Raw genomic sequence first — 15,003 nt, forward strand, 5'->3', positions numbered from 1 at the left:
GGGGGGGGGGGAGAAAGAGAGAATCCCAAGCAGGCTCCACGGTGTCAGTGCAGAACCTGATGTGGGGCTCAAACTCATTAAACAATCAGATCATGACTGAGCCAAAATCGAGTCAGACGCTCAACCAGTTGAGCAACCTGGGTGCCCCAAGAATACTTCTAAAAAATAGTCTTTTAAAAAAAAAAAAAAAGATCCATATAGATATTCCAGGGGGGAGCTTATGTACACAGACAAAGCTGAAAATCTATCTGCTTTTTAAAATAAAGTCTCTTTCTGAAGAGAAATTGGAAAAGCGACTCTCTTACTCCTAACAAGCAGATAGGCCCAGCGCCATTTCCCCAGTCACAGGCCAGCCTGACCCCTGCTAGGGCGGCTTATTGTTGGCGCAGCTTGTTTTGGGAAGTAGGTCATAGCCTATTTGTGGAGAGCTCCGAAGGAAGTCTGGCTGAAAATCAAATCCACACTCTGGGGCTGGTCCCCCTAGAAGTTGTTCGCTTGGCACTAATTTTAGTGAGGGGGCTGCTGCAGGGACCTCCAGCCGGGTCTCTGCCCTCAGGAGCCGTTCCCTGCCTGCGCAGCAGCATGGACTTTGGAAAATGGAAGTCAAGTGACATCTGGGTGGCTCAGTCACTTGAGCTTCCAACTCTCGATTTAGGCTCAGCTCATGCTCTCGAGGCTTGTGAGTTCAAGCCCCATGTCGGACTCTGCGCTGTCAGTGTAGAGCCCGCTTGGGATTCTCCTTCTCATTCTCTCTGTCTTTCAAATAACTCAGCTCTCCGAAAATGTAAGTCACATCATTGCATTTCCCATCCATGCCCCCGGCTTTCCAGACTCTTCCCTCCAGACTCTGTGCCTGCAGTAGGAAGCAGGGTTCACTGGTCACTCTGAGCCCTGCCCTCTGAGCTCCAGCTGCACCAGCTTGCTCTGTGCCCCTCCAGTGAGTCAGAACCTTCACATGCCCCCTTCCACCTGCCTGGAACGCCCTCCCCCACCTGGCTAAATCTGCACACCCTTCGGGGCTGCACTGCTGTTTGACACACAGCACCCAGCGCTCCTCCTCAGAGATGCTCGCATCGCTGTCGTCGGTGCATGTCCTGTTTGCTCCACGTCGCTCTCCTTCCCTAGAACGTACGTTTCCAGGCGGTAATGGGGTACCCAACTGGCTCAGTCAGTGGAGCATGTGACTCTTGCTCTCAGGGTCCTGAGGTCAAGCCCAACATTGGGTGTAGAGATTACTTTAAAAAAGAAAAGAAAAGATGGTAGAATCTAACTTGTTTATTGCTATCCCCAGCATCTCACACAGCACTTGACAAATGATAGCAGTTCAGCCAGCATTAAGAGTGAAGGGGGCTCAGTCAGTTATGTGTCCACTCTTCATCTCAGGGTCGTGAGTTCAAGCCCCTCATTGGGCTCCATGCTGGGCATGAAGCCTACTTTTGAAAAACTGTTTAGAAAGCCTGGGTGGCTCAGTGATTAAGCATATGACTTCCTCAGGTCATGATCTCACAGTTTGTGAGTTCAAGCCCCACACTAGGCTCTGCACTGAAAGTGTGGAGCCTGTTGGCGGTTCTCTCTCTCCCTGTCTGCCCCTGCCTCATGCACACGCTCTCTCGCTTGCTCTCTCTGTCTCTGTCTCTCAAAATAAATAAGCTTTAAAAAACATTTTAATAAAATGTTTTGAAATCTATTTTTTAAACGAATGAATAAATAAGCTAGTTTAAAATTAAACATACACTGGGGCGCCTGGTGGCTCAGTCAGTTAAACATCCAACTTCAGCTCAGGTCATAGTCTCGTGGTCCGTGGATTCAAGCCCCACATCGGGCTCTGTTCTGACAGCTCAGAGCCTGGAGCCTGCTTCCGTGTCTCCCTCTCTGTCTGCCCCTCTCTTTCCTCTCCTTCTCTGTCTCAAAAATAAATAAAAGTTGAAAAGTAAAATATTTTAAAACAATTATTAAATTAAACTTACACTCTCACCTCTCCCTCCCACCCTCGCTCAGATCTGCTCCTCCTGCATCACCTGATCCAAGTTCATGCTTCCACCCGCCCAGGGGTGTCATAAGTCAGAACGCCAGAAATCACTGCAGGTTTCTCTCCCTCTCATCTTTTCCATGGACTCTTCCAGTTGTTGCTCGCCATCTTCCCGCCTCTGGGCTGCCCTCTCCCATTCATGAAAGCTTTTTGAAACACAACCCCCCAGACATGTTGCTGCCCTGTCTAGATCCCTTCCATGACCTTCCAGTATCTAGAGCAGGAGACATACAACATTGGAATTGCTCACTGCATCAGAAGGATCGTGTAGAGCACAAGACCCCTGGTGTACGTGTTTGATTATATAAGAAGCATGTGTGAGTGCTACTGTTATAACCTATACTGCAAAGCGTGCTTAGATGCAGAAAATTTAAGACAGTGGGATGAAAGCCTACTTTAAAATAATTTTATTTAGGGACACCTGGGTGGCTCAGCCAGGTAAGCATCTGCCTTTGGCTCAGGTCATGATCTTTGGTTTATGGGAATGGGCCCATCGTCGGGCTCTGTGCTGACAGCTCAGAGCCTGGAGCCTGCTTCTGAATCTGTGTCTCCCCTCTCTCTCTGCCTCTCCCCTGCTTACTCTCTGTTTCTCTGTCTCTCTTTCAAAAAGGATAAACATTAAAAAAAAAAACTTAGATACTGGTTTTGATGACTGCTGTAGCTGGAACAGACGTCAGTCCCGATGGGAGGAGTGCTGTGTCGGTTGGCTTAGCGTTCTCCTAACTTGTGATTCTTGTGTTACTCAGTCCCATAAAAATGCCAACTCCTCGAAGAACCCTTGTCTGACCTAGCTCCTCCCCCTCTGCTGCCTCGTGTACATGTGTGCGCACATATGTGTGCACACACGCCCTGTTACGCTTAACTCCACTGTGCTCCACTTGGCTTGCTACATATCTGACTTCCTCAAGAGACTGTGCGCATCCTTACCTGGGAAAAATAGAAGTTGTCGGATTTCCTTAGTTAAAGGAAGGAAAGGCCCGGATTCTGCCAAGCTTTGAGTTTGCCAAGCATTATTGATTCTCGAGAGTTCCAACATCAGTCTCATTGTCTGTTTTCCTGTCTTAAAATCAGTCTCTTGCTGGACTTGGTCTAAGTTTCATTTGGACCTGGAGGTGGGGGAAACCGGTGACCTTGATGGCTGAGAGACACGTGTGGCCTGAATGCACACGGCTCTGGGGCTGCTGGGGTTTGCTAAGCACTTGTGAATAGTCAGGTACCCAGGCCTCATCTTTTGCCTCCAGGGGATTGAGGGGTTTCCAGGAGTCCTGAGATGGCAAAGCAGAGAGCTTGAGACGCAGGGATTCTGTTTGAATTGGCCACAGCCTAGTGCTCTGTATCTGGGTCAGCAACTTCTCTACCCTGGAGGGTGGATCTAGAAGTTTCACTGGACAACCATTTAAAAATAAGTGAGCAGTTTCTATATTGCACTCTCTGGACCCAGCTGGGCATCCTGCAGGTAAGATGCATGGTGCACAGAGGGTCAGGCAAATTCAGAGGAGACCTAGAGGGACAGCGAGCCAGGACGCCAGGGTCTGGTGACCTGGACTCTGGGCCTCATCTTCTCTCGGGTTCTTTGTCCGCAGCAGGAAGCCTTGCTGTGCGTAGACAAGGTGATGACCAGGGACAATGTTGGCTGCTCTTTGAGGAAGCAGTTTATGATGATGGACTCTCAGCTCCCTGGTAGGGTCATCTGAAACCAAGCTTCATCTTCTGCCGTCCTCATAAAACATTATTTAGGCAGCGGGAAGTGGTTGAAGGGAGGCCCTGGAGTGTTTTCTTCCTATTGCAGAGTTTAGTGGTCAGAACACGTCGATGCATCTTGAGGATGAAGGGGCAACAGAAAACTTAACCGGAAATTTCTCCGATGCCGTGAAGAACGTAGATGAATAGCAGTGCTGCCTGAGTGGATCAGTGTGTGCATGCCTTCCTCATTCAGAAGGAAGGGGCCGCCTTCTTTGTTATATTTCAGATGATGATGAAGTCAGCTGTTTCCTCCTGGTGTGAAAATGCACACAGGCGGTGGAAAGCTTCCAGTTAGATTTGATAGCCAGGGTCCGCTTATCCTTCGTGTGGGGACATTCCTTGTCAGAGTGTACTCTGGGCGTTCTCATTCCCCTCACTTTGAAGAACATAATGGTCCTTGTGTTAGAAAATTAGAAACTAGCAAGAGTATTTCTTCTGCCTGATACTATTTAACCATTTGTAGAGTCTGAGAAGAAACCCTTTGCTGGGCTTGCGAGGAGAGAATCACTGTTTAGTGAAATACAGCGTGTGTTTAGAAGAGAAGGGTATGTTGTAGAGAAACAGCACAGAGAGCTCCAAATGTGAAATTTACCCAGACTGCTTTTCTCTCGCCTTATTTTACTTGTGGCTTTCAGTGCCTAGCTAGCTGGGCTCTTCAAAGGACAGTTCAGTTGTATCCTCTGGGAGCCCTGGGCCCTGCGGTGAGAAGCGCCAGGGCTGCAAATGCACCTCCGGAACTGCAGAAGAACCACTGTGACTTCGGAAGTGAGCGATGGTGGCATCCTGTCGTCATACATATGACCTCTCACAACGGACTCCGTTTGGCCAGGCCATCTTGCTGTCACAGAGAGTGTATCACCTAGAAAATGGGTTCTTCCTTACCAAGAAGGTGCCATGAATTAATAATTGCATCACCAAGAATGCTAAAAAGCACTGTCTAAACCCCATGCATTGTTGCCACACTGTTGTTCCTGGTGGGTGGCTAGGTTAGTATTGTTTTGAAGGTTAGGATTCAGATACCGGCTCCTCTATTCTCCAGCTGTTGTTTATCCTCCAGTTTCCCAGAATAGTCAGGCACAAGGTCTTGTAAAAATGGGTTTGTGGCTGCTTTGCATTTTGGTGTATAATAATTAAGTCACTGCTGATTTAGCCTTTGTTCACGGGTGGGGAAAGTAAGTAGGGGAACAGAGAGCACCACATCCCTTGGAAGCAGTGGCGTGTAATATCGAATTTCTGATCAGCTCATCTTTACCCCCGACCATCCCCTTCCACTGATTGAAGCCCATGTACAGCATCCCCCGAAGGGCTGTCCAGGTTCTCAGCTTCCCAAGCAGCCCACTTCATTTCACTTTTCAAATGCTGCTGATTGTTTGATTAGATAGTACATTTATATGATAGAAGATTCAAAAGGTGCCAAAAACATGAAACAATGCTCAACATCACTCATCATCAGGGAAACACAAATCAAAACCACACTGAGATACCACCTCACGCCAGTCAGAGTGGCTAAAATGAACAAATCAAGAGACTATAGATGCTGGCGAGGGTGTGGAGAGACAGGCACCCTCCTACACTGTTGATGGGAATGTAAACTGGTGCAGCCGCTCTGGAAAACAGTGTGGAGGTTCCTCAAAAAACTATCCATAGAACTCCCTTATGACCCTGCAATAGCGCTGCTGGGGATTTACCCAAGAGATACAGAAATGCTGATGCACAGGAGCACATGTACCCCAATGTTCATAGCAGCAATGTCAACAATAGCCAAAACATGGAAAGAGCCTAAATGTCCATCACCTGATGAATGGATCAAGAAGATGTGGTGTATATATACAATGGAGTACTATATGGCAATGAAAAAGAATGAAATATGGCCATTTGTAGGAAAGTGGGTGGACCTCGAGGGTGTCATGCTAAGCAAAATAAGTCTGGCGGAGAAGGACAGATACCATATGTTTGCACTCATAGGTCTAACAGGAGACCAGGAGAAACCTAATGGAGGACCAGGGGGAGGGGAAGAGAGAAAGAGAGTTGGGGAGAAACAGAGACATAAAACTTGAGAGACTACTGAATACTGAAAACGAACTGAGGATTGAAGGGGAAGGGGGAGGGGGGAAAGGAGGTGGTGGTGATGGATGAGGGAACTTGTGGGGAAGAGCACTGGGTGTTGTATGGAAACCAATTTGACAGTAAACTATTAAAAAAAAAAAAAAGGTGCCAAAAGCCTGCAGTAAGAAAGTCTTCACCCCTGCCTTCCAGCCACTCGAGATAAACAGTACTGCCAGTTTCTTAGGTAACCTTTCAGGTTGACTTGACGTGTCACTATATTCTCCCCCCACCACCTTTGTAATGTAGAAATGGTCGTGTCTATACTGTACGTACTATTCTCTGGCTTGTTGAGTCATCTTAGCAGTATGTGTTAGAGAAAATTCAGTAGTAAGTGGAGAGTACAGCAATGGGAGATGTTTCTAGAATTGACCTTAACATATAACCTAGGGGCTCCTGGGTGGCTCAATTAATCCTCTGACTTGATAATCCTCTGACTTCAGCTCAAGTCATGATCTCATGACTTGTGAGTTCAAGCCCCACATCGAGCTCTGTGCTGACAGCTCAGAGCCTGGAGCCTGCTTTGTATTCTGTGTGTCTTTCTCTCCACCCCTCCCCCACTCACTCTGTCTCAAAAATAAGCTAATAAACATTAAAAAAAATTTTAAGATAAAATCTAGTACATCTCCTGGCAACCTCTAGCCCAACCACCCTCAAATGCTAAGCATTTGCACCCAGCTCACTGCCTGGCATTGCCAGTATGTCCCACAAGTGGACAAGCCAGACCTTGTCCACTGCTGCCAAGTTCCATCTCTGTCTTGGGTTGCACAAACTGGAAACTAAGTTCTCATCCTTGACACCTTCCTGAATTTCTCTCCAATCAGTCGACATTCCTTTCTGTCCCCACCTACCTCCTTGTTCTGGGCCTTCTCAGGCTCTGTATTGGGTGGCTTTACCAGCTTCCTGACTGTCTTTTGGCATGTCCACTCTTCCCTCTCTCCAGTCTTGTTTTCCACTCACAGTGATCTTTTAAACCACAAACCTGATCACGTTTTTTTCATGCTTAGCACCTTTTGCTGCCTACCTGGCACTCTTAGGACACAGGCCAAACTGGTGGTCGCATCTACATGGACTGGTCCCTGCAGGCTTCCCCTGGCCTCTTTTTACTCTCTGCGGTCCAGCCACAGGAATCAAACTTGCCCAGCCTTGCCTACCAGGGTATTCTCTTTCTATTCCTTTGTCTAGAATGCTATTCTTCTTTGCTATCTCCCACTCATCTCTCAGAAGTCAGGCTCCATTTCCTCAAGCCTTCACCATCCTCCCCAGCCCGCCTCAGACTAGATCAGGTCCCCAGTTAAAGCTGACAACACCGTCTCTTCCTTCATTGTACATATTAAGGTTGTCATTTCCCCTTACGGAAATTTAATCGGATTAATGTTTCTTCAAATTCTTGTTATAGATGTGAGATAGTTTCTGACACAGATGAATATTTTGTAAGCTATAAGCCTCCTAGAATAAAAAGTAGTAATTTTTTAAAAGTCATGTTTATCAGTGAGGCTAAGCTATGGAGGTTGATATCTGTATTTGTGCAGGAGTGATGACTGAGGGAATACCTCCCTTAAGGATCCTAGTAATTCTAATCTTGACCTTTCTTCGGTTCAACAGAAGTATTCCTATGCCAGACCCATGGTGGAACCCTGGGCGTAGGGATTATGGAAACTAGTGAGACCCACACAGACCCTGTGCTCAGGCAGCTGCCAAGATTTTTATGTGTAAAACCCAATTTCACATAAGTCTGTGTGCTGTGGGTTTTGTTTATTGTTTTTCAGGTGGCTGCTGACATTTTAGAAAGCCTCGTATAGTTTGGGTGATTGGGCAACACTTTTTTTTGTTTCTTTCATCTAAGGAAAAGAAATTTCTCCCATGCTTGCTTCTAATGGTTCTTAACTTTTCCCTTGAGAGCTGTCTTTAGAAATCATCCTCAGAAAGAACTCAAGCTATGTGAAACCCGTTTCGCATTTCCTGTCGTTGAACAGAAACTTGTGTGGTGTCTCCTCACCAGGAGCTGTCTTTGTGTCTCTCCTTTATCCTCAGGAAACCTGTAGGAAGTGTCAGGGACTCTGGAAGGAGCACAATGGCCTCACCTGTGAAGAGCTGGCTGAGAAGGATGACATCAAGTACCGCACATCCATGTGAGTACCCTCCTTCACAGGGGCTTACGACGGCTTCTGCGCCCCCGGCACCTGCCCTTTTGCCAGGGGACAGTGAGTGTCGTGGGAAGAACAGGCTCTCGGGCCACCCCATTGTAGAGCAATCTCAGGAAGTGATCTTACCTCTCCCTGGTTCCACATCTCTTTAGCCTCAAGAGAGCTGGTCCCAGAGTCAGATGTGATACAGTAAGTGCCCCGCACATGCGAATTCAGTAAATGTTAGTTCCTCTTCTCCTTATAATCTAGATGAGATGGCACTGATATTGCTTATGTTCGCATTTCCTATAGGATACTGGTGACCTGAGACAATGAACAGAAGTACAGCCTCCAGAGTGCAAAATAGTGCAATCGGTAATAATCAGCACCATGACTGTGTAGTGCTCCCTACATGGCTGAGCACTTTATAGATATTTACTCATAATACATTGACTTAAGTAATACAGAACTCCATTTCTGTCTCATGTGACAGTCCAGATTTGCCAGGCAGAGCTATCCCATGAGGTCATGCAGAGACCAGGTTCCTTTATCATGTTGCTTCACCATCCCCCAGGGTGGTGTTCTCACCCACGGGATTGTGACGGGGTTGCAGCCACATTTACACTCCGGTCCATAGCAAAGGAGAAAGAGACAAGCTGCCAAGCAGGCAGCTTCTAAGTTGTAAGATGCCGGGGTGGGGGGGTGACTTCTGCTTCCGCCCTATTGGTCTCAACTGAGTCACATGGCCACCACCTAGCTTCATGGCAGACACCATATATAATCTCCAGCTGGGTGATTTTATGTCCAACTTAGATTGGAAGGGTGAGGAGTGGATTTTGTTACTAAGAAAACGAAGTGGGAAATGATTGGGGCAGTTAACAGTCTCCACATTTCCACCACAGGTAGGGGTTATTATCCTCATTTTACAGAACAATACACCTAAGACACAAAGCCCAAGTAGCTTGTACATGTCACTCAGGTAGTAAGTGGCACATAGCAGGGTTTTAAATCTAGACAAATGGCTTCCAAATATGTTCTTTACCACCGGTTTGGTGGGCAGAATGATGACCCCCAGAGATGGGCCTGCTCTAATCTCTGGAACCTGTGAGCCTGTTACCTTACATGACAGAAGGGACTTTCCAGATGTGATGAAGATTATAGACCTTGAGGTGGGGAGATGATGCTAGACTATCCAGGTGACTCCAGTCTAATCACATAACTCCTTGAAAGCAGAGAGCTTTTCCATGGTCAGATGGAGGTATAGTGACAGACTCAGAGAGGCATGGGGAGGACCCCACTCCTGCCGCCGACTTTGGAGACAGGAGGAAGAAAGCGTTGGGCCAAGAATTATGGCTCTGTTTCTAGAAGCAGGGAGCCTTCACTGAGTGCAGCCAGTAAGAAAACAGGGGCTGAATCCGCTGACAGCCCACGTGAACAGCAAACAGATTCTGTCCTGGAATAGGTGACCTAGCCCAGTGACACCTTGGTGTTCATCCGAGGAGACACCTGCCCTACAGAACTACAAAATAATGCAGTTGTGTTATGGTGAGCTAATAACGCCATGATGGCTTGTCACAGCAGCAGTAAAAAACACGCAGATTTGGGGGACGGAAGTAGAGTGTGGCTATAACAGATACTTAGAGGTGTGCCAGTGGGTTTGGAATCAGGCAGTGGGTACATGCTGGAGGCATCTTGCAAAGCACGATAGAAAAAAGCCTAAATTGCTTAGAAGCGGTAGAAATACGGACTTAAGAAGCCTCACTCTTGAAGGCCCAGAACCAAGTGAGGAACACCATGGGCAACACCCAAATTGTCCTGGAGAATACTTGAAACTTCGGTGAACAGAACACTCGCTCCCTTTGGCCGTAAAGACCTGCTGGTGAGGACTCAGGAGTCGGGGCAGAGCGTGTCCCGGTGCCAGTGGCGAGAGGCTAGGCCGGCTTCCCTGCAGGCATGCCAAAAGCAGAAGGTGGAGACAATGCTTCTGGACATGGAGCTCAGGAGATCCGCAGGCCGAGCACTGGAGAGAGGAAAGTGCAAGCAGACAGACAGATCGGGGGCCAGGAATAGGATCTGATCGTTTCTGAAACTCCCATCCCATCCAGGTGACAAAAGACCCCAAAATTAAGACGTTCCCCGGCAGGAAATGCATGCTCCTGGAGAGAAAACCAAAGATGGGCACCAGACATTGGAGTCTTCGGTCACATCAAGGCTCCCAGGAGGTCGAGGGAGGGACTCTTCAGATCCCTTCAGTCAGACCGGGGAGCCTCCAGGAAACTCAGGCATCACCCCTCTGCCATCTCCGCAGAAGTCAGAAGTTGAGATGGACTTGTCTAGGAGCTATCTGTGGATGACCTTGAGTCTAACGAAATGAATCCCTGTGACGTACATGGGAGACCCACCGGCCCTCGAGAACTTTTATACCCACAGAAACACGGCCTGCTTAGACTGAAAGACGCAGCGTGAAAGGAACGAAGTTTGCCAGATGCCCAGGATTCTAGAGGAAGGAAACAAGTTGACTGAAAACTACTCAGCTCTAAACTATCTTCGTTGAAAACACGAAGGCTTACTCAGTAGCGCCATGAGTCAAGAATGTCCAGTGATAGATTATTCTCAGATCTGGAAAGAGTTTGCCTCCCTGGATTTCTACATTGATTGTAAGTGGTGACTCATTTTTTTCCTCCCATTTTCTCCCTTTTTGGAGAGGAAGTGTGTCCCAAATGGGTCATATCTAGAGGCTTCACCTGAACTTGATTTAGATGGTGAGATTCGGGACTCAGAGCTGATGCAACGGTGGATGAGACCTTTGGGGTCCTGGGTTGTAAGGGTGTAGGATGGATATGAATCTAGAGGCCAGAGGGCAGACTGTGGTGGGCACAAGCAGGGCCCTTATCTCCAGAGGTGATTATGTTTATGGCAATGACTGAAAACTAGCATGATGACATCAGAAATACCCCACCAACTGAAAAATAGTATTGCTTCCTCAAATCCTATCTGCCAGCCTTCATAATTCAGAGTGGCCACCAGCCTGACCAGTGGCATGGCCTTAAGGGGATGAACATGTCAAAAATTGCTCTTCTTCAAAGTAGTCATCAATGTACTTAGTCTAGTAGTTGTGCTATTGCCAAGAACACTATTGGAGTTGTCGTTTGGCCAGTTGATGAGCCATCTCCCCCCAAAATTTGTTCCGGTTACTCTGGACAAGTTACGTCTGGTTTGGATTGGGAGAAGCAGGGGTTTTCTGTTGCTGCCATCTGGGCCTTTACTCTGGGCCTAAGAAGGACGTCTTCTTGATGAAGTCAGTTCAGTATAGATTGAGTGAGTGCTCGCTATGGATAGCTGTGGTTAAGAACCTTGAACAAATTTCTTAATCACTCTGTGCCTCGGTTTCTTCACTTGTACGGTACAGAGCATACTTGTATCTACTTATGAAGATGAAAGTGCCCAAGTGCCTAGCATGATTCTTGGCATGTAAATCTTCCATAAGTGTTACTGTGCCTCTTTGTGTGCATGCGCATGCACATGTGCGTGCACTTAAGCAGAATGCCCTAGTTCACAAATGTGACACAAGCACTTAAACAGATTACTTCTTGCATTTAGGACTCCCTCAGGTCATGTGTTCCACTTGAAGTTGGTGATGGAGCACTGCCCACTCCATAAACCAACTATCAGTGCCCCGTGCCCAGACCCTGGGACCACTCCAGGACTTGGTCACAGGCCAGGAGGTGTTTCCTAGCAGAAGAGCTGGTTACTCTTCAGAGCAGAACCTCCAACCCGACATCCTGTCATTTTCTGCATCTGGCTCCCTTCAGGTTCTTGGTCTGACGTAAACTGGAGCACCACTGTATCTGATAATAGCAGCAAAACCTCTCTCGGTCTGGGCACTACATAAACCTGGCAGCCTTTTTTATAAGCAGTAAATAGATCAGAGTGGCACATCCAAGTGTGATCATTTGTTAATTCCAAACTCCAGAAAGACCTCCCAGATGTCTGACTTCTTTCTTCATGGTAGAGGATACAAGATACAGTACCATGTGCTTCACTTTGGAAGGAGCAGCACAATACACACACCGGACCTCCAGGCTACTGGCACGTCGTCGAGATTACAGGTCTCTATAGTTCAAAGGGACTGATCTCCCACTTCCTGGCACACATGTAGCATATTTATCCTACAGTACCTGCTACTTCCTGTTCACCCAGGTACTACCTGCCTGTCCTTTGAACAGTAGACCAGTGTGTCATCCTGTTAGACAAGAGATGATCAAGGTCCTTGCCAGCTGCTTCTGGTGTTCTCTGCGCAGCGGACAGAGAAAGCGTTTTGCGGATCAGCAGCTACATACCGGCTGCCAGAGGCTGTGTGTATTTGCTCTGGTAAGAAAGGACCTCTGGAACAGCAGCCAGTTAGGGTCAGCCCCTGATGAGTCACAGTAGTGCACATTCTCCATACAAGTACCTACAATACAGTAATGTTCTCGAAGCCCCACTACCTGTACAGGCCGAACAGAATTAATAAGAGACGTGTTGAGAATCAACACCCTTGTTCCTTTGACGTCATTGATGGTGGCACTGATCTGAGAGACAGCCGGAGGAATCTGGTGGTACTTTCTGTAGAGACAGAGCCCTCTAAGGATGTCCCCTTTCTTTCCCCACCACATGGCCCTTACTTCATTGACCAGAGAACCAGGGAATCATGCCGGTTGCCTAGTGTGAAAAATAGGAAACAGCAGGGTACACACCGGAATCATAAGCAGTTTACTGTTGCTACACCCTAAAATACAGCATAGCAAGTAGTATGAGATGGGGCAAGCATTCCAGCAAAAACTTGTACATGAATGTTCCCGGCAGCACTGTCCACAGTAGCCAGAGGTGGAAACAGCCCAGATGTCCTTCAGCTGATGAACAGCGAACAGAGTTCAGTATATGCCATGGGATGGGGTTCTTACTCAGCCTTAGAAGAGGACGAAGACCCCCGAGGCAGCCTCGAAAGCTCGGTGAGACGAGCAGGTGCCGAAGGCCACCCTCGCACGGCTCCGTGTGTCTGAGGGGTTCGCAGGCGTGCAGACATCTGCCTGTGTAAAGAGTACACCAGTCCAACTGGAGACAGAGACAGATGAGGAGGTGATCTGCTTCATAGGCACGGAGATTTCTTTGGGGGTGATGAAAATGTTCTGGAACTAGATAGCAGTGATGGCTGTGCATCATTGGGAATACACTAAATGCCCCTGGATTTTGAAATAGCTAAAATGGAAATTGTATGTGTGTTTGTCACAATAAAAGAAATCCATACACACATTCACAAAGGAAAGCCATCAAACATTTTGAATGGTATATGCCGACCAGAAATGATGACAGCTCTCAGATTCCCAACATACTTCACCGGTGGTGAGAACAGACAATCATGGAGCTGTAGGATCTAGATCAGTTGGGGGGAGGGGGGCCAGTGGACCTTCCTGTTGGAGCACGAGGTCAGCAGATGCAGCTGCAGCTCCGGCTGCTCTTCCTGTCCTGCCCAGAAACACATCCTGTGGGGCTGTTTGTTTCCTCCCTCATTTACAGTCCAGTTCCCACATCACTCTAATCCCAAAAGAATCAACTGATTTCTCCTCGTCCCATTTTGTACTTTCGTGTTACTGCATAGGTGGTCACCATAAGGCCATAAACGCAAGAAAAGTGGGTACAGGAGAAGTTAACAGGGACTGGCCCTACCTGTTACTATTCTTATGATCGCAGAAATGAAGCCTTGAGGGGGCATTCCTGCCGTGGGGAACAGCTGTGGGAACATTTGAGCAGTGTTGAGCCGTGTGCTCTGTGTGCTCCTCCCTTCATCTGAAAGTGCCTTTTCTCCCCTGCCATGTCCTCCGTTACTGTGGTGACTGATACCTTGGTGGAACAAAGCAAGCAAATATACATGTACCCTCTTCCCAAGCCTTTGGGAAAGGGCCCTGTAACCTTGCTTCTTTTCATCCACTTCTCTCCCACACTAGCAGCTACCCGGGGAAGACATCAGCCAGCCCCAGGCCACCAGAGTGTGACAGCTTAAAGCCACACAGCACTCTTGGAGCTGATCTTACACAGAATGTCTGTGCACAGAAAAATATACTTGTGTTTTGGTCACAGGTGTTCATATTGGAAACATTTGCATCAGAACCTTATAAGTCTTAACATGGAGCATTAAGAAGTGTCTTCGCAGTTGCCAAGTAACTGAAATCATGAATGGGTATGCTGTATTATCAGGTTGACAATAACAAATTCACTTTATTTAAACTTTGTCTCCTTGACGATGTTTCCTATTCAGCGACACTTAGAAATCATTTAGTCTTCTGTAACTTGAACTGGGCTTAAAATCTTTTCAGGCCAGAGTTTTCCTGCATTTGGGGCCATTCAAACTTAGACCTAAATGAATAGCAGCCGATTTCCTAGTTCATTCTATTTTTAAGCACATGATCTGGCTTCTAAGGAGCAAACTGTGACAGTCTTCTGAATATCAGTAATTAAAAAACACCTGCCTGACCCCAGACTCCCCCGGCTTTCCTTATGTAGCAGCACTGGGAGCCCTGGGAGGAAGGTGGCTGTTTTCTCAGCATCAGGAGAGAGTGTGCAGATCAGATCTCATCCCCCAGACTGTTGAGTCTTTTCATGGAAGCAGTTCCCTGGTCATCATTCTGGGTTCCCATTTGGAAGAAAGAGAAGTGCTCAGAGCAATAGGGCCAGCTTCAGAGCTGTCCACTCTTGGGGTCCTTCCTGCCTTCCTTAGTCTCCGTAGGATGTCTTTTGACACCTTTGAGGAACTCAACTCAATAGAGGAGACAGACACATAAATAGTCATGGGCCAAGGTGGCAAGTGTCATTTCAGAGTTAGGAACACTGCACTACAGAAGAAACCAGTCCAGCAGTGCCAGCTCCTGGCAAAGAGCCAAGACGTGTCATTCTGGCTCTAGTCACCCGCCCTCCACATCAGGTAGAGTGCTTCTGGAAAGAAGTAGCTTCCCTGCAAGCTTCCCA

General features: G+C 47.6%; 1 protein-coding gene across 7 annotated transcripts in view; it reads left to right on the forward strand.

The window, feature by feature from the left end:
• The window catches only part of RNF216 (ring finger protein 216), a 139,824-nt gene that overhangs the window by 107,533 nt on the left and 17,288 nt on the right, over positions 1-15,003 (forward strand). For 5 of the 7 annotated variants that reach the window (XM_029948041.1, XM_029948039.1, XM_029948043.1 and 2 more), the window contains one exon: positions 7,910-8,007. In XM_029948041.1, the coding sequence (XP_029803901.1) occupies positions 7,910-8,007 (98 nt within the window). Of the gene's footprint in view, positions 1-7,909; positions 8,008-8,313; positions 10,658-15,003 lie in introns of those variants that run through there. The other 2 variants (XM_029948046.1, XM_029948049.1) reach the window with 1 other exon arrangement.

Source organism: Suricata suricatta, chromosome 8, assembly GCF_006229205.1.
Source record: "Suricata suricatta isolate VVHF042 chromosome 8, meerkat_22Aug2017_6uvM2_HiC, whole genome shotgun sequence".
In the NCBI taxonomy this organism is placed as follows: Eukaryota; Metazoa; Chordata; class Mammalia; order Carnivora; family Herpestidae; genus Suricata; species Suricata suricatta.